Raw genomic sequence first — 22,863 nt, 5'->3', positions numbered from 1 at the left:
CTGAAGAGAGGGAAGGAGGTGGAAAGTCAGGTTTTGGAGGTTGGACGGCAGGCGGGCACTGACTAGCATGTTCTCCCCAGTGGATGATGCCGTGATGGACAATGTGAAGCAGATCTTTGGCTTTGACAGCAACAAGAAGAATTTGGTAGATCCCTTCATGGAAGTCAGCTTTGCGGGGAAAATGGTAAGGAGCAAGGAAGTGGGAGGATTCTCTTGGGAGGGTGACCACCAAGTGTCCCCGTGGATGAGTGCTGAGCAGAGTGAAGGCTGATGTGAGGCACGCACATAAGAATGTGCATTTGGAGGGGCTGACTGGGTGACACATGGTGAGAGACTCACCCAGGCCTGGCTCTCCGGGGCTGCCATGCACACGCCTGTGGATGGCTCTGCTTGGGGTGCCTGAGACACACAGGTAGTAGACACGGGGTGGACAGACAGTGGACAGATAAAGGACGGTTTGGGGGAAAATTAAGCGGTAGCATGCAAACCAGACGTGAAGGCATAAAATAGGGAAACTTTAAAGAAGGTAACAGAAACATAATGATTATTTTAAAAAACTGTGGCAGGAGTGGAGTGGAGAAAGTCCACTCTGGTGGGGGCCCTAGGGATGAGTCACATCTCTCTTCCCTGCAGCCTGCCTTTCTGCCCAGAGGCAGGGCTGTAACTGGGGCTCCCGTGGGCCCCCTCCCTCCAGCCCACCCCAGGCAGGCAAGCCCTCTCCAGCCTCCTATGCCCATCCGTCAGGCTCCCCCTGGCATCTGGGCCACCACCGGGCTTCAGCCTTACCCCTCCACGGCGGAGTCCCACAACTCCCACCCCCACCCCCACAGCCCCAGACCTTCCCGGGTCTCTACATCTCTATCTGCTGCCCCCTGGGCTCTCTGCCCCGCCTGCCCCCTCCCGAGAGCCTTCATCCTTAGCCGGTACCACCATCAAAGGCGGAATACGTGGGCCAGGCCTGCTTCTTCCCTTTGTTCTAACCTCCTCACATCAAACACGCCCCCCCCCCCCCCCGCCCCGCGCCCCGCCCCTTGCTCTGGACCTCACACCTGCTCCAGGGCCCTTCCCTCCCCTCCGCCCGCCGTCAGTCTCTTCCCAGGACCACGCAGCAGCCTGGGGTTCATTCTCTCCTCTGGGTTCTCCCCACAGAAAGCCCCAGAATAATCCGTCTAAAACAGCCCCGTTTGCACAATGAAGCTCAAACCGCACAATCCAGCTGAGCTTTCTTGAACTTTCTCGCCCGCCTCTCCCTGGCTGGAGTCAGCGCCCTTTGTGCTCCGGGGCGTGGCGCCCCCTGCCGGGAGCACGCAGCCCTGCAGCCGCGGCCGGGAGCGTGCAGCCCCGGGGGCTCCCTGCCTGCACCCCGGGGCGCACCTGCTGCTGTGGCCTCGGGTCCCCGCGTCCCCAGTCCAGCCGCTGTCAGCCGTCCAGCCGCCCCGCGCCCATCAGCCCGAAGCACTCGTGGGCCCTCGGCGACCCACGGAGCCCGAGGCCCCCTGCAGCCGGGTTTCCATTCCTGCCCGGTAATCAGCGTCTGTTTCTCCGACTTGTGGGCGAGAACCCGGTCCTATTATTTAGCTCCAACCTCAAAGCAGAGATCACGGTGGAAATGGTGGGGCAATGACAGGTGGGCGCAGACTGGCCGCGCTCCCAGAGCCCCCAGCCCCTGCCCCCGCGAGGGGTGGAGGACGGAGCTCGGAGGTCGTGCCAACCTTGCGCAGGGTTCCACCTGCCGCAGAACCAGGGCTGGGAGAGCTGAGTCCCTTGGCTTGCAGGAAAATTGCCCCGGGGCAGGGGAGAAGGACTGAGAATTTGGGCTGGGTGGCGGGAGAGTGGGGGCCTTGCGGCCCGCTCCTCCTTTGCTCCCCAGGCAGAGGTGCGCAGGGGGAAGAAACCCCGCAGGTGTTAATAGGACAAAGGGGGAGAAGTTTTAAAAATGAACAATCAACACTAGAAGTTGAGGGTGGTGATGGAGGTGGTGTGGGTTCCCATTCACACAGCACTTGGCCATTTTCCTTTCACTCAATCTCTTCTTAGATGCGTTTTAAAAAGGAGCGGGATGGGCCAGCCCATGCCACCAACAAAGGGAGGCTCTGAGCTGGGAGTGGGGGACGGGGAGAGAGGGGTGTCCTGTCTGATGCCTACCAGACTTAACTCCCCGCCTTTTGTTTCTTTTCTCCTTTTATTACTGATGCACATGTTTACTAGCCCAGTTTGAAAAATCACAGAAAAAAAAGTAAATGAAGTTACCAACAATGCACCATACAGAGTTCATTTTTGGTGCCCGATTTCCGGTTTTTTCTTCATGTATAGGTAATAGACATTTTCCCCAGCTCTTTATTTTGACTATTTTAAAACATTGAGAAAAGTTAGAAGAGTTACTCAAGGAACATCCCTCCCACTGGTATGACCTTCACTTAGATTGAAGCAACTGCTAACATTTTGTTGCATTTACTTTCTATGTATAGATACTTTTTTTTTTTTTTTCCTGGCTGAATCATTTGAAACCTAGTTGCAGATTATACTCCTAAAGACTTCAGGATACATCTCCTGAGAGAAAGAAAATTCTTTGTAACTCCAGTAATCTTATCACACCTACGAGGTTAACAATCATTCCCTGATATTATCAGATACTGGTTCATATAAATTTTCTCTGATTATCCCCCAAATGTCCTTTACAGCTGGCTTAATTTTGTGCTGATTTAAGACCCCACTAGAATTCATGCTCTGCATTTGGTCCTCTGTGGTCTTTCGTGTAACAGCTCCTCCTGACTTTCCCCCTTCCCACCCTCCAACAATTTTTCTCACCCCATGACATTGATCTTTTTGAAGAGCCCAGGCCATTTGTCCATGTTCTGGATTTGTCAGATTATTTCCTTCCAGTGTTATTTACCTTGCTCCTCTGGCCCCTGTATTTCCTATAAACTGGAAATTAGTTCTTGAGGCCAGATTAGCTTCAGATTCAGTATTTAGCAAGAATGTGTCAGAGGTGATGTTGTGTGCATTGTATTGCATCACAACAGGAAGCAACATGAGGTTGTCCCATCACTGGTGATGATTGATCATTTGCTTAAGATGGTGTCTCCAGATATATCCCTTGTTGAACTACCTGTTTGTACTTTGCAGATCATCTGGGGGTGGTATCTTAGCACTGTGTGCATATCCTGTTTCTCAGCAACTTCTTACCTAATGGTCTATGCAGCCATTGGCCTCCTTACCTGAACAAGTCATTTACTTGGGGTTGCAAAGTGGTGATTTTCTCATCATTCCTTCTCTCTTTATAAGTTAGTGTTTTTCTGGAAAGAAGAGCTTTCCTCCCCCTCCCACCCTTGACCCCTTTCAATATTACTGTGGACCTCAATACCTTTTTTATTGATTCAACATGGTAAAATCAGTCATTGTGCTGGATGTATGAACTGTCCTGAAGTTGGCCAGTGGGGCCCCTACAAGCTGGCTCCTCCATCTTGAGCCTAACTCAGGGTCTCAGTGAAAATGTGGGACAGGTAACTCCGATCTTAAACTCTCTCACACTGAGGTGTAAGTGATCACTGTGGGTCCTCACCCAAGTGCAGTTCCTTGCCCAAGTATGAGGTCCTCACCCAAGTGCAGTGTTAGTTTGGGCTTGGGGTATGGGTCTGATGGCCTGTATCTAGCCTCAGGAGGGACTGTAACAGAATGAATGAAGTCGACAAGGAAGTGGGAAGGTGTGGCTGGACAGGCTTGTGCGACACTTCCACCAAGGACTGGGATTAATTTCCCAATTTGACAGATAAAGAAAGTCGTATTTCAAGATTGTTTTTATTTTTTATTTCACATTCCCCAAAATAGTAGGGTGCTTTGATGGTGGTGAGAAGTAAGACTGACCTGCCCTCAAATTAAATGGCTTTTCCTGGAGCTGAGTCTCAGAGTTCCGGGGCTCCTGGCTACTTCTGGGTCCTCATGGCACCTTGATCTTCCAAGGTCTTCTGTTCTGAGATGCCCTTGGCTGACCCTGGGGGGTTTTCTAGGTAGGTGCAAATGGCTGTGGAAGATGATGGAGGTCGGGGATCCGACCCAAGCGAGGGACTATATAAAGCTGATTGGTGAGCTAGTTTCTGCAAGAAGCTACATCTCCCCCACTTTCCCCCTAGAAGGAAGAGGCTTATTGTGATGGAGGCAGTTGAGCTCCTCCTTTCTGAAACCTTCAACCTGTTGGGTTCCCCTGGGGTCCCTGGACCTTTGTGTCACCCCCCTCTCTCCTCCAGCTACCCTTACTACCTGTCTCATTCTGCCTGTCCCTTTCCCTCAGCCTACCCGTGTGTCACTTTTTCTCACTACAGCTTAATCTGGAGTCCTGGGGTTTTGTCCTTTGTAAGCTCACCCAGCACAGCCTGCCCCTCATTGCACTTCCTCCTATGGACACTTGGTGGCACTATTATCCATGATGTGAACCATACCAACTATTACACAAACACACACCTGGTGAGAAGGAAAGGAGAGGTACTTGGGGGGCAGGGTGGGAGACTTTAAAACAACTTTTTTCCTGAATGCAAGAAAAAAAGTCTTGGTTGTAGAAAAAATTGGAGAAAGTCAGAGAAAATCAAGGAAAATGAAAAAAATTAACCATATTTCTGTACCCTTTGTCACTATGGAGATAATCACTGTTAACATTTGTGTGTATTTCCTTGTAGTATGTTTTTTTCTCTCCCCTGCTTTCACTCCCAACCCTCCCCTCTCCCGCGCTGGAAAAAAATTGGATTTAGATTAAGTTGATTTTCATTATTCGTGGGTCCCATATTTGCAAATTCACCTACTTGATAAAATTTATTTGCAATCCCATTTTTTTTTAATTTTTATTTATTCAATCCCCCTATTTTTTAAAAAGATTTTATTTATTTATTCATGAGACATAGTGGCAGAGACATAGGCAGAGGGAGAAGCAGGCTCCCTGTGGGGAGCCTGGTGCAGGACTCGATCCCAGGACCCCAGGATCACGACCTGAGCCAAAGGCAGATGCTCAACCACTGAGCCACCTGCGTGCCCCTGTAATCCCAAAATTAATACTTATGGTGCTTTCCTGAGTGTTTGCAGACTGAATTGGAACAGTGTGAGTCTGCCTTTTTGTTTCAGTTCTCCTATAAATATGTGTCCTTTACTTGGTCTACCTAGTGTCATGTTTTTCTCATTTTGGTGCTTTTTTTTGTGATATTACTGTTTAAACCCCCCCCCCCCACCCCTGGGTAGTGCTGAAAGGCTGTCTGATATTTCTTTGTGCGAAAAGGCTGGGATGTACCTTATGAGAAAATATGCTAGATAAGCTTCATTAAAGTATGAGTTAGTGCTGCTGATGACGAATTCAATGTTAATGAATCAACAATATATATTAAATAAGATATCTTTAATCAGAAATGCACACGACACAAGGTTATGTATTGATTAGTTGACAAAAATGTTGTGACAGATGCTGGTAAGAACCCAACCCTGTAATTCCCCCAGAGCAATGGTTTAATATTCATGAATTCAGTGTTCTTGGTGATTTATAGAATGTGTAAGAATCAGGTGCAAGAATCAACTGTATGGGGACACCTGGGTGGCTCAGCAGTTGAGTGTCTGCCCTTGGTTCAGGGAGTGATCCTGGAGTCCTGGGATCGAGTCCCACATCGGGTTCCCTGCAGGGAGCCTGCTTCTCCCTCTGCCTGTGTCTCTGCCTCTCTCTCTCTGTGTCTCTCATGAATAAATTTAAAAAATCTTAAAAAAAAAAAAAAGAATCAACTGTATCTCTTCAGTTTGTTCAACTGTTTTTATAGGTTAGTATTTTCTTAGGTTATTGAACAGCTTTTGAAATAAATTTTTGAGCATGATGACTTGACTTACCTGCAAAATGATTGTCATAAGTTTAGTTAACATCCATCATCTCATATAGGTACAAAAAAAAAAAAAAAAAAGGAAGAAAAAAGTTTTTTTCCTTGTGATGAGAATCCCTAGAAACTACTATTTTAATAATTTTCAAATACATCATACCTACTCTACCATAGAATCATCATATAGTACATTACATCCCCAGTACTTGTCTTTTTCTGTTAACATAACTTGGAAGTTTTTTCACATTATAGAGCAGTCCTCATTCTTTTTAGAGCTACATAGTACCCCATTGCATGGATGCACCATCGTTTATCTAATCTGTCTTCTACTGGTGGACACCTGCGTTGTTCCATATCCTTGACACTTGAAAAACCTCATTACGTGTGTCATTCTACACATATGTAAGTGTTTCTGTATGATAAATGTCTAGAAGTAGAACTGGTAAGTCAAAGGGTTTTTGCATTTGCCATTTGGAGAGATAGTGGCCAGTTGCTCCCTGGAGGGTTGAGGTATTTTTTTTCTCCCACCAGCAAAATCTGAGAGTGCAGTTTCTCCATAGCCTTGCCAACAGAGGGCTATAAGATTTTAGAGAATTTTATGAATCTAATGGGTGAGAAATAGTATCTTGGCTTTGTGTTTCTTTTCTTATGAGGGAAGTTGAGTATCTTTTTATGTGCCTTCAACTCTTCGAATTTTCATTCACTCTCTGCCCATTGTCCCATGAGATTGCCGGTCTCTCTTCTTTCCTTACTCCTTTCTTTGCTGACACAGGAGCAAATCATGGCACCCATCTTTGACCCCCAACCTTTGCCTGGGCTTTTCTCACAGGGAGGTTGGGAGGGTGGGGACAGGGGCTGGCATTGAGTGAACCAGGGATGGATACAAGGTCCTGGGGCCCCCATGGAGGCTGCACCTTCATTTGATGGAGGAACTGAAGCCCCCAATCATATGCTCATTAAATGAGATAATGCACATAAATGCTTAGCATGCTGCAGGGCTCATAGTAAATGCTCTGAAAAAGGCTACAGGACGTGCACACCTACCAGGATGTATGTATCTGAAATAGAGTCTTTACCTGTTGTTCCTGTGGGAGTACAGGATGCCCTGGAGCTGGCTAAGAGGCCTGGCACCTCCCCAAGGGTTCCAAGTGCAGGTAGAGCACATAAGCCACGATTTGGATCTAATTTCCACCTCTGCTAGGCTTCTTGATTGTGGAAAGCCCAGTCTTAAGAGCAGGGCTGATCTGAGGCAGACTGGCTTATGGGGTTTGTATGTTCATGATTTCTCCTCTCATTTTCAGATGCTGGCACCTGGGCCAGGCCCTGGCCCTCCAGCTATCATCTCCCACACCTCCCACCTCCCATCTCTAATCTCTTAGGGCTCACAGTCTTCCAAAGGGACAGGTGGTCTGGGCTGACTGGTGCCCAGGCCTCAGGACCCCTAGGACAGCTAGTCTGGACTTAGGCCCCCACACTAAGGTCATGCCCATATGGGAGGTGGGGGAGGAGGATTTCCAGCCAGAGGTAGGAGATAAAGGTAGAAGGACTGTGGAATTCAGGCAATGTATCCCTCCCACCCCTCCCCCTTTCCCCTCCCACCCCTACCCCATCCCCTCCAGCTTTGGGTCTGATTTACCATGTAGCTTTGCCTCTGCAGTTCCCTGTGTCTGAGCCATCAAGGCTCCCAGGCTCTTCTGCCCAGCCTGAAGGGTGGCCAACATGGCAGAGAACAGCCCCTGGCTGGTGAGGTGGTCCCTAAGGGAATCCATAGTCCTCTCGGAGCTCCATCCACCTGTCCTCTGTGTCTTCTAGCTCTGCAGCAAGATCCTGGAGAAGACAGCCAACCCTCAGTGGAACCAGAGCATCACTCTGCCTGCCATGGTGAGCCTTGCCCCCTCCGGCCCATTCCAGGAGGCCCTGCGCTCCTGGCCTCCCTGATGTTCTGCCTGTATCCTGGACTTCCCCTTCTTTAAAAGAACCCCACCTCAACACATCTCTTTTCCCTCTCAGTTTCCCTCCATGTGTGAAAAAATGAAGATTCGCGTCATGGACTGGTGAGTGCTGAGTCCCAGAGTCTCTGGAGGTGGCTATCTTCAGGGCTCACTGGGTCCTTCAGTTTCCCTCAGTTCAGAGCATATAGTGGGAGAATCTATTTCAGGTGAGGGAGTATCCGCTGCTGGGAGGCCAGAGAAGGAGAGGGTGTGGGCTGTTCTTGGGAAGCTCACTTACAGGCCTGCCCCAAGGCATAGGAGGGTAGCCAGATGGGTACCTGAGATACCTTAGGGCAGGGGATGCCAGGAAGGCTTCCTGGAGGAGGTGGGGTTTTGTTAAGTCCAGCTTGAGGGCATTTCAGTGAGGAGAGGATCATATGCAAAGGCAAGGAAACTGCAAAGAGTAGAGCTTCTGGGTGGATGGACCATGACCCACCCTGCCCCAGCCCCACCATGGGTTGCTACCATGAAATGGTGTGGGGCCACTGCAGGCTTGGAACAGGTGAGGGCAAGAGCTTGTGGACATCTTGGAAAAGTGCTCTGCCATCTGCTGAGCACCTACTGTGTGCCAGACCCTGTGCTCAGCAAGTATTTCACATGTTGGACATTGCCTGATCCTCAGCTCGACTCCTGACTACTTTATAGATGAGGGGGTGACCTGTCTGAAGTGACAGCTGGGAAGCAGCTGAGGCCAAGATTGAACCCAAGCCTGCTGCTCCCAAAGCCTGTGTTCTTAAACACTGGGCTACCTGCTTCCCAGTACGCTAAGGTGATCTCTCTCACACCCGGAAGGCTGTTAGGGGTCCCCACGCAGGAGCACCAGGACCTTTCATACATCAGGCTTTCCAAAAAGAGAGTTGTCCTTTCTCTGCCCCCAAAAACTCTTGGCCATGTGGTTCCCAGCATGTTCTCCTTTGGTCTCAGGCCACGGCACCCCCAGCCAGCAGGGTAATGAGAGACCAGGGAAAACCCCCAGGCCACAGAGCCATTAAAGTGTGTGCCAGTTCCCCAGGCCGAGAGAAAACAGCTTGTGGGAATTAGAGAGGAAAGCAGTAGCCAGGAGGGCCAGGAGGGAGAGGCTTCTAGGGCCCTGACCGCAGGTATGTTCCGTGGGCAAGTGGTCTGGGGCAGAGATGTGTTCTCCATCCCCAGAACCACCTCTGCCTCTCAGTTCACGGTGTGTGTGCACCTGAGTGCGCTGCGTTGATGGGGGCCGATTGGCTGTCTGCGTCTGTGTGTCTGTGCGTGCGGACTCTTGTGCTCACATGCACACGGGTATGGTTGTCTTGTGGATGGTGGGTGGGCCTTGCCGGGTCCATGTGAGCTGTGTCAAAGGCATCAGCGTACTGTACAATCCAAACATGTTACGGAATCTGGTGGTTGCATCTCTGGTTTGGGTTGAAGTGGCATTTTTATTGTGAGTCTATTTTCAGACTTGCTGTATTTTCCAAAAGCAACCCCAAGCCCTAAAACCCAACTCTTGGCCAAAAAGTGTTCTGCTGCTGTGCTGCAAGTTCTTATCCAGAAAAAGTGCTTCTCCAACCCCCGCCCCCAAAAGACTCAGATAAACTTTTGTTATTACCTGAATCCTGGGAATATGATATGGTCCACATGGCCTTTCTTCTGTAACTTAATCTTCCATTTGATTTTTAAATATTTGCTTTTTTTGTTAAAAAATGAAAACTCAAAAGGCTATTCCCACCTTATACGAACAGAATTTCCCTCCTCCCGTTTTCCTGCCTTTCTCTCAAGGCTCAGATAAGACCAGAGGTGAGAAGTCCCATTCTTCTCCAAGGTGCTTCTCTTTTCCAGGGATTGGTCATGAAGGCGGTTGTGCAATCCCTCAGCTGCTAGTTATCTGGTGTTGATGATCTCATTGTAGGGTGTTTAAGGGGATTTTTACTTTCCAGGGCTTCTTGACATCATTCATCAGGAAAATTGATGAAGCTCTGCTGACAATTTAGTCTTTCTTGTTAGCTCCCTGCCCAATGAAGCATTTTATTTTTATTTTTATTTTTTATTTTTTTTAATTTTTTAATTTATTTATGATAGTCACAGAGAGAGAAAGAGAGGCAGAGACACAGGCAGAGAGAAGCAGGCTCCATGCACCGGGAGCCCGACGTGGGAATCGATCCTGGGTCTCCAGGATCGCGCCCTAGGCCAAAGGCAGGCGCCAAACCGCTGCGCCACCCAGGGATCCCCCAATGAAGCATTTTAGATTCAAAGCTTAATCACCTCCCTGGGAAGGCGAGTATGAAGTATGAAAAGAGGAAGAGAGGGAGCAGCAGAGATTAGGCATCCCATGGGTATGAGATGTAACAGGAAAATAAGACAACTTTGCCCAAGCGTGTCTGTCACAACAGGGCTTGGGTGTGTCGTTGCCTAAAGAAAGCATGCCTGTGACCAAGGTACTCCCAGGAGGGAGAGAGAGCCTACAGGGCTCCAAGGAAAGCGGCCCCCAGGGAAATTTCAAGGAAGGAGCTAGGTCTTGCCCGTCCAGCCTTTCTCAATTTAGCACTATGACCCTTTGGGCCAGAAAATTCTTTGCTGAGGAAGATAGGCCTGTGCATCATAGGATGTTTAGCAGCAACCATGGCTTCTCTCTACTGCCCCTGCCACTGCCCCTGCTCCCACCCCCACCCCATTCAAATTGTCTCCAGATATTGCCAAATGTCCCTGGGGTTGAAATCACTGCATTGAGAACTCTTGCTCTAGCCTGACAGTAAGCAGTGGGTGGCTGCGATTGAAGCTCTGGTTTCCGTGTCAGGCAAATCTGGCTCAAATACTGGTTTTGCCATCTTGGCAACCTTTGTTCCATCATTTGAAATTGGGGCTAATTGTAGTACCTGCCTCATAGGGCTGAGGGAGGTTAGAGCTAATTCATGTGACGATTTTAGCATACTGCTTGGCTTTCAGTAGGTGCTCAGTAAATGCCAGCTATTCTGTATATTATTGTCAAGGGGGCAGGTGTGGGACACAGAGGGAGGGTCTGCGTGGGACGTTATTGGCTAATGGACTCATTAATGATAGTCAGTCTGCTCGAATTCATACCCACAGTTCCCATAATGGTTGGAGGGGAGAAACCTTCCTCCTGGGAAACCAGACAGGGACAGGCCCCCGTGTTGTGCCCAAGAGCAGCATGTGACATGGCAGAAGCACTGGACCTGGAGTCAAGACATTGGGGTTTCCGTTCTGGCTCTGCCCCTCCCCACAGGCTGACCTTGGGCAAGGACCTTCTATTTCTTTTTCTTTTTTCTTTTTTTTTTAAAGGTTTTATTTATTTATTCATGAGAGACAACAGAGAGAGAGAGAGAGAGAGAGAGAGGCAGAGACATAGGCAGAGAGAGAAGCAGGCCTTCAGGGAGCCCGATGTGGGACTTCATCTCAGGACCCTGGGATCACACCCAGAGCTCAGTGGCTCAGCCACTGAACTACCCAGGTGTCTTGAGGACCTTCCATTTCAGAGCCTCAACTTGCTCATCTCTGGAATGGAGAGGGTAATAAAAGTACTCATTCCTCAAGGTTCCTGAGAGGGTCCTTTGAGATAAAAAAGGTAAAAGTGCTTTGTAACATATAAAGTCAGATACAAAGCATAATTGTGCATTAACTAATACAAGCTAATTTAAGATGTGGCCTTGGAGATAGTTTCTTCTTGGTCACCTGGTTTTCTCCTGGTCTGGATTATTTCTTGAGCTTCTGGAACTTTTCTCTTCCTGGGTTGGGGGTCTGGCTCCCTGAGCAACCTCCTGCTCCCCCACCCTGCCTCCTGCCTCTGGCCTCTTTCCTTTCAACTTGCTGATGTCTCCCCAGTCATCCAGGCTGGCAGCCCAGTGTTGGTTGGCTGATGTGTGTTGGATGCTGGTGGTTGGCCAGTTGGACTAATTCCTTCCAGAGGAGTCTTGGACAATGCTTCTTTCTAGTCTCTTCTTCCTAGGATTATCAGGCCTCAGTAACATACCCAGCGTGAAGACTGGAACCCCTAAAGATGTATAACTGAGGCCCTCTCCTTCCTGAGTGGGCTGTGGCCTACAGTCCTCCTCCTATGTTCAGGCCCTTTCAACCCCCTTATTCTAGGGACCGCCTTACCCACAATGACATCGTGGCCACCACCTACCTGAGTATGTCGAAAATCTCTGCCCCTGGAGGAGAAATAGAAGGTAAGATTCCCCACTTTGTTCTGCCCCCTGGTTCCCTGCACTCTCCCCTGACCCACTCCTGTCTGTTTCACACCTCTACTTTTGAGAGTGCAGAAATAGGAATATTAATTATCAGGCCTTTGCAGCCTATTCTCCATGAAGAAGGGCTGTGGCCGATTTGAACAATGGGCTTACAAACATTTTAGATGCTCTACATCTTGGCTGGTGGGACTACACCACTGACTGGTACAGAGAGGCTAATTCACTCCTGCAGCCATGCCATGCACCAGATTCTGTGTTGGCCAACTGTGCCCTAGCAGTTTCTATTTTGAAATAGCTTTCATTGGTCAATTAAAAAGTAGGCCATGATCATTTTGTAAAATTTTATTTTATTTTATTTTATTTTCATTTTGTAAAATTTTAAAGATAATGAAGAAGAATATAAAATTGACCCATAGAATTACTCATCTGCTTACCTCCCCCCAGATAAGAGCTAATTATTAATATCCTGGGAGTCTTCCATGTATATGTATGTATACGTACACATACAGGTGTGTGTGCGTTAAAAATGGTTTTGAAACAATTGTTTTGAAAATTGCTTTTGTTACTTGGCAATACAACAGAGATGTTTATTCGTGTGATTAAATATTCTTCTACAATATAATTTTAAGTGAATACACATATTCCATTATGTGAATGTACCATAATCCATGTTAACTAGTTAATGATGAATACTTAAGTGGTTTCTAATTTTTCTACATTATAAGCAACGAACTTTTACTGAATATTTTTGTAGCCGAATCTTTATACAAGACATGATTTTTTGAGGGGGATTAATACCTAGAAGTGGAATTGCTGTATCAAAGGATTTGTACATTTTAAAGCGATTTGTAATATATCAAAATTGCCCTTCAGAAAAAAAAATACTGGACTAATGTATACTCTGGTCACTCACATGAGCTTCTTTTGCTGTACCTTCACCAACACAGGGTAAAAATAATATTAAAAAAACTTTGTTAATTTGATGGGTGAATTTTATTATTGCCTTTATTTTCATTTCATTAATAGCTGGTTAAGTTGAATGCAAGTTTAAAAATATTTTAATAATTTTTCTGTATTTATATATTATATATTTATATACTCTATATTTATTTTATTATAATTTGCCTGTTCATTGTCTTGGTCCATATTTCTGATGGTATGTTTGTCTTTTTCTCATTGTTTTGTAAGAGTTCCGTGTGTGTGTGTGTGTGTGTGTGTGTGTGTGTATGGATGTTAACTTTCCCCATCATATAAGTGGTAAATAATTCTTGTCTGCTTTATTTTACCATTTAATAGAAATTGATGTATAGAAATTAAAATTTTTTATGTAGCCGAATCTTTTAACCTTTCTTTGGCCACTAAGGCAAGTACCTAACATTTTTTTCACAATTGTTCTTTGGTAATACCAACACTGTATATTGAAAAATCTTTCCCCTCTATTTTGAAATACTACCTTTATCCACTACTAAATTCCTAAATGTGTTCTTGGACCTGTTTCTTGATTTTCTATTATCTTTAATTGGTATGTCTGCTTGTTATTTCTTAGGTTTTGGTATCTGGGTAATGCTGGCTCTGTAAAATTAATTGGAAAGATTTAAAGTCGTTTCTAACATCTGGAGCAGTTTATATAACATAAGAATATAGTCTTTTGAGGGTTTGAAAGAATTCATCCATAAAACCAGATGGGCTGGGTGCCCTTTTTGAGTGGGTATAGTACTAACTCTTTAAAAACTTTTCAGTTTCTCCTGTGATCATTGTTATTTTTAGTTTGTTACTTTATGATAGTCAATTCTAGGATATCTTCCTGGAAGAGTATTTGGTATGCTGAGCTCTTCTGATTTCTTTATATAACTATTATAGAGAACAGTCTTTTATAATTTAGATAATTCTCTCTACCTGGGGTCTTTTCTCCTTTCTTATTTTTAATGATATGTGTTTGAGTTTTCTTTTTTTCTTGATTAGTTTTGTTGTAGTCTCCACGCCCTCCACCCCACCACACATACACACTTTGTTGGACTTTTCCAAGAATCAACTTTTGGATTTATTTATCAGTTCTAATATTTTTTCTTAATTTTCTAATATTTTTCTTTTCTTATGTTTTATTCTCTCATCTTTTTACTCTTTTAACTCTCTTCAACTTATATTGTTGATTCCTCTTAAAAGTTTCTAATCAACATCTTGTACTTACTTTTAAAATCTCTTGTCTAAATAATGATATGGTCTCTGCTCCAGAGGTGATGCTTTTGGTCTTCAGCAACCCCCAAGGTTATATTTAACTCAAACAATGAGTTAAAATTAAAAAAAATTTTTTTACATTGAAAAATTTAGTTTATTTGGAATTTATTTAGGTACACTTTCTGGGTCTGATTGGATTTTTTTGTAGGTAGTCTACTTTTTTCTAACTAGATGCTGCTGGTAGGGATGCATCTTTTTTTCTTATTGCTAAATTACTCTGAAGTACGTAGGTACAGGACTCTTTTCACTGAATTTTGTCTGAGACATAGCAAATTCTTTAAATCTGAGTTGGGGAATAATTTATTCTAACATGAGAACATGAGCAGTTGAAGGCAGGGTGGGGTAGGAATAAGAGCCTGGAGCTCTGGAACCAGGCAGCTTGGGTCTCAGTTCTGTTTCTTTGTAGCTAAGTGAGTCACTCCCCTCATCTCACCAGTCCTGGCCTCATAAGGTTGTTGTAAAGATCTAGTGAGATTATAACTGTAACATTCTTAGAGTGTCTGGTACACATGAAATCCTAAAGTAAAGTAACATTTGCTGTGTAGTATCATTATTATTGGCTTTCTGCATCACTAATCTGATTTTATTTCCTGTACCAGTTCTCCTTACTGCTTTCCATGTGGTTTAAAATCGGCCATTGCATTTTTTAGTTTCTCGTCCCGCCTTCTTTTCCCTCTGTTATTCCTTTGATATGTTCATTTTCTTTTTTGTCTGTTCTCTCCCAGAAGATTCGCTTAGTTCCACAAAAGCTATGCCTTCTTGCCCTCTGTTGAGAATTCCAAATAATTTCTGAGACTTTCAGGTAAATGTTCTTTGGAATCTTACAGATGCTGCTACCCTCTCTTGGTTGGCACCCTGGGAATCTTCCTTTCTCCTTAATTTATGCTCTACCAAGACCTGGTCAGTGTTGGTGTCTTTCTACAGAGAGGGTGCCTTGTTCTCTGTCCAATCATCCTGACAAATCTTTATCTGGAGCACAGGTTAAGGTGCTCAGTTTCTGGAAGACTCCACCTAGGGCTCTTGAAGTTGAGCAATTCCTTCTTCTAAGGTTCTCTGAAACATAAAAACACCCCCCCCCCAAAAAAAAACCCAAAAAACAAAACCAAGCCGACTTTTAATGATAGAAAATTCAAACATACACAAAAATACAGAACTGTGCGGTGGAATTCCAGGTGTCCTCACTCAGCTTTAATATCTAGCTGCTCCCTGCAGCTCTGATTTCACCGTTGATACTTTTAATTGGTGAAATACCCAAAAACTGCCTCCCACAGGGCTCTGCTAGGAGGACCCCCCTGCCCCCTGCCCCTCCCCCTTCCACCTTCCAACTGGGAACAATCATCCCAAGATGCGGTAGTTGTATCCCGTTCTCCCCACCCCCCCACCCCCTCTGGTGCTGTTCAGATAATTTCTGAGAATGGCTATTTTGGATGGACAGATGGAAAGATTTGAGGTGGGGGGCAGTGCATTATGAGGATGGGGTGGGAGAGAGACCCCCTGTAGATGGAAACTCCAGGTATGTAAGGAACTTTCTCCAATTTTCCGATTGGTCCTGACGCCCCCCCCCCCCCCCTTACAATCCAGGGGTGGACCCAGATAGAAGCACACAGAGTGACCTTCTGACTGTTTTCCGACGGCTACCGTTTTCAGGAGGCCACAGCTGCGCCTGCCAACAGCTAGCTGCCCGAGGGAGAGTTTAGAGCCCCGTCTCCCCATCAGTCTTCATTACTTCTGGTGTGGTTGGCCTGGATCTTTTTCAGGGTCACGGTGAAGGTTTTCGCAGGAATGTGAGGAAGATGTTTGTGTGGCCACTAGGTGGCGCCCAGGTCATGGGCAGCGCGTGGTTGGGGCGGCCCGCGGAGCTGGGTGCAAACGCTCCCGCAGCTTGTTTTGGGAATCCGTGAGAATCGTCTCGCAAACTATGGCCAACCGGTTTTAAATGTGTTATTAGGCAGCTCGATCTCTGGAACAATACAAGAGTGTAACTTATTGCTCAAAATGGAGCCGCCCTTCCTGGCGCTTCTGGTGTCCCTCCCCTCAGAGATGGGTCCCTCGCTGAGAAGCTGCCCCTTGGGACTTGCCTTGCTCCCTGCCCCTTCTCCCATGGGCCTGAGGCCTTGCCTTTCAACTGTGTGTGTTCTTTCCTTCCCTTTAGGGGATCTAGCACCTTCGGGCAGCTCCTGGCACCATCTTCTCCCGGCTCCCAAAGCCCCAACTAAATTAACCAAACTGTAAAAACCAGTTGTTTCTCTTTATTTCCCCGCCTCCTGGTTCACCAGATTATTTGGCCCAACCGGGAGTTTTTGTTTTTCTTGCCAGTGAGGACAGAACCTAACACTGGCCTCTTACGCACTTCTGCCCACAAGTTTGCCTGGGCACACTTAAGTATTCCTTGGACCCTGCGCTCCAAAGCATTGAGGAAAAAGTTTGTTTTCTAAAAAGGAGTGATTTCCTTAGAAGGTACAGTTCTTGCAAAAGGTAACAGGCACCTAAAACCCATGAAATGACACAGATTCTTTTATGACTTTATACATAATGGAAATCACACTACAAAGGTGGCACTTGTATCCTACAGTTTTTTCTAAGAAATCCAAAGTTTTTTTTTGTTTTTGTTTTTGTGTGTGTGTTGGGGGTGGGGGTTTAGAGTGGGTTTTTTTTTTTTTTTTTTTTTTTGTTGTTGTTGTTGTTTGTCTTTGGAGCATAGATGATGATTTCCCAGCACTTTTCGGCTTCTTCTCCTGTCTGCATGGTCTGGTGTCAGGCCGCCAAACCGTGGGCACGGGCGATGTGCTGAGAGGGGGAGCTGGCGGGGCCGGTGGCAGGTAACGTGCCAGATTCTCCAGGAGGACACACGGCTGTCCGTGGGCACTGTCCCAGGGCTGTGATGTGTGGCTCACGGGGTCGGAAGGGCCTGCTCCTGATCTTCTCTGGCTTCCCATGGGTGAGGGAGTCAGGCTTGGTGGCTCAGGCCACAAAACTGGGAGTATTCATGAGTGTTCTGGGGCTTCTACAGCCACAGTTCCCCAGGCTTAGGGAAAATACAGCAGAACCCTTGCGTTCTGGCAGAGAGTGATGAGGACTGAATGGCAGTTTTGTCTTTGGTGGCTTCACTGGTCACTGTGCCCTTGACTTTATGAGCTGTCTGTAGACACAGAGGAGAGAACCTAAGATGATCCTCCGTACCTGGAGACTTGTGGCCCTGCCCCCAAATGAGGAATCATTGGTCAGAGTTGTCAGCAGGGCCAGGTCTTATGTGGTGCCCAGCACTGTGCCTGATTAGGTTTGTTAAATGAATGAACGAATGAGTGAAGAAATAAAGGAATTCATGAGGGGGGCCATTGGGAATAGGCTGGTCAGCTGCCGCCCTCCAGTCCTTCTGGGCACCAGAGGCGTGTATGGGTCAGATGGTTGGCAGGGCGGGGGCGGGGAGACGTCTGTGTCTGGGCTGGGCACCGGTTTATGGCCAGGATGCAGAGTTGGTCTGTGGATGTGGAGCCGAGTTTACCTCTGCAAGAAGCACATGCAGTCAGAACTATGACCTCGGCCTCATTAGCCTGAGATGACTGGCCAGGTCTGTTTGTAATCATTTGAAAGGAGCTTAAAATGGAATCTGTTTCCTTTGGGTGGGCTCTGGCTGCTGTTCTCCTCGGGGCCGCAGCTGTGCCTGTGTTGGTCAAAGCTCCCCTGTGACCAGAGGCCTGCTCCCACACTGATGAAAACCTATTTCTGTGGATATGAAAATGGGCCTGAATTACGGTTTTCTGTAGCTTTGACTTCTGCTAGCCGGCATTTCTAGCTGAGGCCTGGGTCCCAAGGCCTGGACCCCTGGCAGCTGCGACTCACCCTCCTGCTGCTTTATGCACCAGTGGGTCAGCCCTGGCCTTGTATCTGGACTCCCATGTTCCCCTTCTCTCTCTTCTTCACTTTTTCTCTCTGTGTCTCAGTCTTCCTTCACCATATTTTGCTTAACTCTTGGCTCTTAACTACACTCATGGAGTTATGGGAAAGTAGTCATAGATCTACTTTGATGGGAGGAGACAAATAGGTAAAGGTGACCAACGAATGAAAGTCATCAAAGATTTCACCAGCCATATCTACAGGCTTGGTCGTGACCCCAAGCCTGGTTACATTCAGTTGGGTGGAGGAGGAAACACGGAGGGTCAGAATGCAGGAAGAGGCTGGAGTCTGAGAGGACCATGGAAGGAGACTTAAGGGTACCCACTCCCTGTGGAGTGTCTTAGATCTGCCTAGAAGTGAGGGACAGATTCCAAGAGCCCAGAAGGGTGCTAGAGCATCTTGTTCCTTGCTTCTCTCATTTCTTGCTTCTCCTTCTTTGCCTCTCTCATTTCTAGACACTCCTTATCAGCATGTAAGGGCACGTCCAAGTGTGTAGAACCTTGAGCTCATGGACAGTGTCTGGCACTGTGCTTCACTCAAAGTGGCAGGTGCCTGAAGCCAGATACCAGTTCCTGCTGTTGTGAAAATGCAACATGGTGTTCTCAGTGGCAATCATGAAAATGACCACGAGATGGAGATGTTGCCCTTTGAGATGTGGTTGCTCTGTATACTTGGTCCCAAGTGTCAACCTGCCTGTTGGGTGGAGTGCTGGGTGTGCCCCACTGCCTTTTCGTGTTTCCCGCACCCTTTCTTTGTGTCTGTACTTTGTTTCCCTCACTTATTTGGCTATAATATAGAAAAAAAAAAAGCACAATTTCTTTTCTGTGTTTTTACTTGAATGTATTAAGTTTCGGGCCCCATTTTCAATTGGTGCACAGAGTACACAGACATAGGTAGGCAGACAGTGGTGGGGAGGGACCTTAGGGTTCACCCTGGAGCTAAGGGGAGGGAAGGGTAGGGTGGTGTGGTGATGACTTAGTTTGCGATAAATTCACAGCTGGGAGGGGGTGGGGCCCTAGGCCACATCTGTTTCCCACACGGGACTGTCTTTCCATCCCTGCCTGCCAGCTCTCCATCCACATGCCTGTGCACGTAACCAGTCCCCGTCTCAGTCATGTCCATCCTAACCCCTCTTCCATTTCTTTATGCTTCAGAGGAGCCTGCAGGTGTGGTCAAGCCTTCTCCAGCCACGGACCGTATGTGCTTTCCCCCTGGGGATGGCAAGGGGGCAGGCCTCGGGGTTTAAGCTGGAGGGGAGAGGGTGTTGGTTGCTGGGAATTTTTTAGTTTGCCTGAGGTGGGGCTGGGATTCACCACCCGGTCTCTGAGCTTACCTGAGGCTGTTACCTCTCAACCGAGGTTGAATGTGAAAATCGCTGGGAATGCTTTAAAGACAATTCCTAACCACCCCCCCCCCCCCCCCCCCAGTCTCATCCCCAACCCTTTCCTGAACCAACTGGGCTCCAGCTTAGGCTCAAATGAGTACACAGTCTCAGGCAGGGAATGGTGGGGTGGGGGCCTGGACGAAAACATCCTGGGGACCAGGGGGAGGCCAGGGGGAGTGGAAAGCTCTTGAAGTTCACAAGGTAAATCGTAATGGAGAGGATTAGTACGAATAATTAGTAAAGCTCATGTTAGTTTTCTCAGCCTGGGCCTCCCACCTTAGTCCCAAATGCCAGAGCCCTGTCTGTGCTGGGCACTGGAGGGAGAGTCAGGACAGTGGCTTGGCAGCTGGCTCTGTGGCCGGGTGTGTGTGTGTGCGTGCGCGTGCTCCTGCGCTCTGGTCGGTAGTAGCTAGTTCTCAAGCCCTGTCCCTGCCCACCCCACATCACCCCAGGGGCCTGGCACGTGGAGGGACTCAGGGTTCACAGCTCCTGCCCTTAGCTCGGGCTCAAGCATTTCCTTTCTGAGGCCATTGATTCTGTGCCTACCTTGCCCCCTCCTTGCTCATATGGATTGGATCATCCCAGATGATTCCTGCTCGTGGGTCCACTTCCCACTTTTGGCATTCTGGAAACAGCTTGCCCCCCTACTTCCTCTGGAAGAGACACCCTGGCTTTTTGAGGTTCTCAGAATACACCCAGTGAAGTCCTGTCCTAGAAAACTTGTCTGTTGGCTGGAAAATCATGACATAACCACAGAGGGCCTCTGAAAAGGAGGGAGGATTTCCCTCATCATTGTGGGATTCTCCTTTTCGTTCTCCTCCCACCTGTGCTACTGAAAGGTTGTTCTTCGCACAATGTGGGGAGGGAGACAGGAGGCCAGCATGAATTAGGGCTGTTAGGTAATCTGCCTTGACTTCATAATGATATTGGGGGTAAGGGGGACATGTTCCCTGGTGGGGGGCTGCTTGTGGATTGGGACACCTAACCAGGTTCCTGCCCTGGCTCTGGGGGTAGCTTCTATGGTCATCAGATTTCAGGGCCTCCTTTGTGCCTCCCCACACTCCTGTGCAGGAGGCAGTGGGCAATGCAGGATGGGATTTGGCCTAGGAGGGGCAGGGCAGTAGAGCTCCTAGCTTTGCATGCTGGCTGCGTGCATGGGCTTTGGGGTCAGATCATTTGGAGTTATGCCATTTTGTAGTGAGGTGTTCCTTTGCATCTCTGAGCCTCAGTTTTCTCATCTGTAAAATGAGATAATAGAAGTAATACAAATCTCTGTGTCTCAGCAGAGTGGTGTGGACTAAAGGGTCTGTGAGAGACAATGGTCAGTGTCATGATTCTTTATGCCTTTCCGGGCACTGCATCCTGTGCATGTTCAGGGAACTGAGGGCCAGGGATGGATGCAGGTCTGAAGTTGGTTGAGTTGAGCACTAGAAAGCCCCGCAGGGCTGGCTCCTCTGATCCCCACCTGTGTCTCCCAGTGGATGACCATCTGGGCTTCCTTCCCACCTTCGGGCCCTGCTTCGTCAATCTCTATGGCAGCCCCAGGGAATTCACTGGCTTCCCGGACCCCTACGCGGAACTCAACATGGGCAAGGTGAGCCTGCCAGCATCTCCACACCCCTTTGCCCCCCACCCCCACCCCACTCCAGATCCCCAAGCCTGCATGCAGGGGTCTTCCAGCCTGGGCAGCACCTGCTCCATTCTGGATGCCAGCCGCCTGATGGGGCTTGAGTGGGCCCAGGGCCAGACAGCCCGTCCTCAGAGAACCCTCTTTCCGCCTGGCCCCCTCCTGGTCTCTTCCTCCTTCTCACACCCCATCCCTTAGCTTCTCCTTCTGGCCAGCCTGGCCCCCTTATCCCTCATTTTCCTGGCCCTGGAGGGACCCAGGCCTCATCTGTGTCAGGTTTCATCTCTTATTTGTCTGGGTTGGAGTCTGTCTGGATGGCTTGTCACATCCCCTGAACTCTCTGGGCCACCTTTCCTTATCTGCAGAGTGATGAGGATAGCCCACAGCCTTCCTGGTTGCCGGGGTCATGAGCAAGTTCAGGGCCTGATCAGGCTCCTTTCCTTGCTCTTCTCTTCCTCCTCTTTCCTTGCATCTCCCCTGTTCCTGGTGACCCAACCTCCCCTCTTAGGGGGAAGGCGTGGCCTACCGAGGTCGGCTTCTGCTCTCCCTGGAGACCAAGCTGGTGGAGCACAGCGGCGAGCAAAGGGTGGAGGACCTCCCTGCTGATGACATCCTTCGGGTGGAGGTGAGGGGTGTGTGGCTCTGGAAGGGCTGAAGGGAGTGGCAGCCAAATGGGACTGGCTCCTAGTGTCCTGGTGGAGGCTCAGCTCTGCCCACAGTCTGTGCCTTCACCTCTCTGTGTGCCAGTGCCTCAGCTGTGAGGTAGGAGTAACCCCATGGCACCTGTGCCTCCCTGAGGAATATTCAGAGGTTCAAGGAAGATTAATAAACACATTCTAAAAGCCTAGAGCTTGATGCAAAGCGAGAGGTCTATTCTATAACAATACCGTGGGAACAGCTAACTCTTATTGACCACTGTATGTCAGACACAATGCTAGTGACTTGATGTCACTGAGTCCTCCCAGCACCTGTGAGGTATATGCTTTTAGTATCTTCATTTTATAGATGAGGACACTAAGGCTCAAATGTACCAGAGCAGCAAGTAGGAGAGCTGAGCCTTGTGCCCAGGAGGCAGCTGGATGGGGTCTGCATGGTGGGTTAAGCTTTCAGATTCTAGTGAGAAAGTGCTGGTTTGAATCCTGGCTTGACCACTTACCAGCTCTAGTACTTTCCTTATCAATGAACTCAGGATAGTGAGTAGACCTACCTCCTAAGGTTGTTGCGAGAATTCAATTAAATCAAAGATGCATGCCCTGAGCAGTTAGTAAGCATTAGCTGTTATTACTATTTGCATTATTCAACCACCCAGTTGTGCACCTCTCTTCTCTCTGCCTTCTGTGAAGGGGACCACAAAGTCATCTCGGTTCAAACCGGGGTGTGTGATTGAGAGCCTGCCATGTCCTCAGCCCTGTCCCCGAAGCCTAGAGGGGACATTCCTCTCCAGCACATGGTAGTTTGTATATAGGTCTGCTGGGTGGCGTAGTGGAGACCCTGACTGGCATGGGGTGGGAGCTATGGGCAGCGGCATGGTGGTTTAGAGCCTTCAGCTCCTTTTGAATGGCAGATGCAGGAGCCCAGGCTTCCCTGGGGTGGGGGTGGGGGCGGTGCCATTGCTGCTGGTTTGGATTAAGGAGCAGCATGACCTTGGAGGAGCAGGCCTTATTAGAGGAACATGGCCAAACACACAGGCCTGGAATGAGTTTGCTCAGTTAGT

General features: G+C 48.1%; 1 protein-coding gene across 27 annotated transcripts in view; it reads left to right on the top strand.

Moving 5' to 3' along the window:
- Nucleotides 1-22,863, top strand: part of DYSF (dysferlin) — a 216,353-nt gene that overhangs the window by 72,684 nt on the left and 120,806 nt on the right. For 18 of the 27 annotated variants that reach the window (XM_025453527.3, XM_049095371.1, XM_025453524.3 and 15 more), the window contains 7 exons: nt 81-184; nt 7,653-7,721; nt 7,851-7,894; nt 11,906-11,988; nt 19,293-19,334; nt 21,001-21,116; nt 21,658-21,774. In XM_025453527.3, the coding sequence (XP_025309312.3) occupies nt 81-184; nt 7,653-7,721; nt 7,851-7,894; nt 11,906-11,988; nt 19,293-19,334; nt 21,001-21,116; nt 21,658-21,774 (575 nt within the window). The remainder of the gene's footprint in view (nt 1-80; nt 185-7,652; nt 7,722-7,850; nt 7,895-11,905; nt 11,989-19,292; nt 19,335-21,000; nt 21,117-21,657; nt 21,775-22,863) is intronic. The other 9 variants (XM_025453520.3, XM_025453536.3, XM_025453531.3 and 6 more) reach the window with 1 other exon arrangement.

The sequence above is a fragment of the Canis lupus genome, chromosome 17 (genome assembly GCF_003254725.2).
Source record: "Canis lupus dingo isolate Sandy chromosome 17, ASM325472v2, whole genome shotgun sequence".
NCBI lineage: Eukaryota > Metazoa > Chordata > Mammalia > Carnivora > Canidae > Canis > Canis lupus.
Note: the sequence above shows the minus strand (reverse complement) of the source record. Positions and strands in the feature narration are given on the sequence as shown.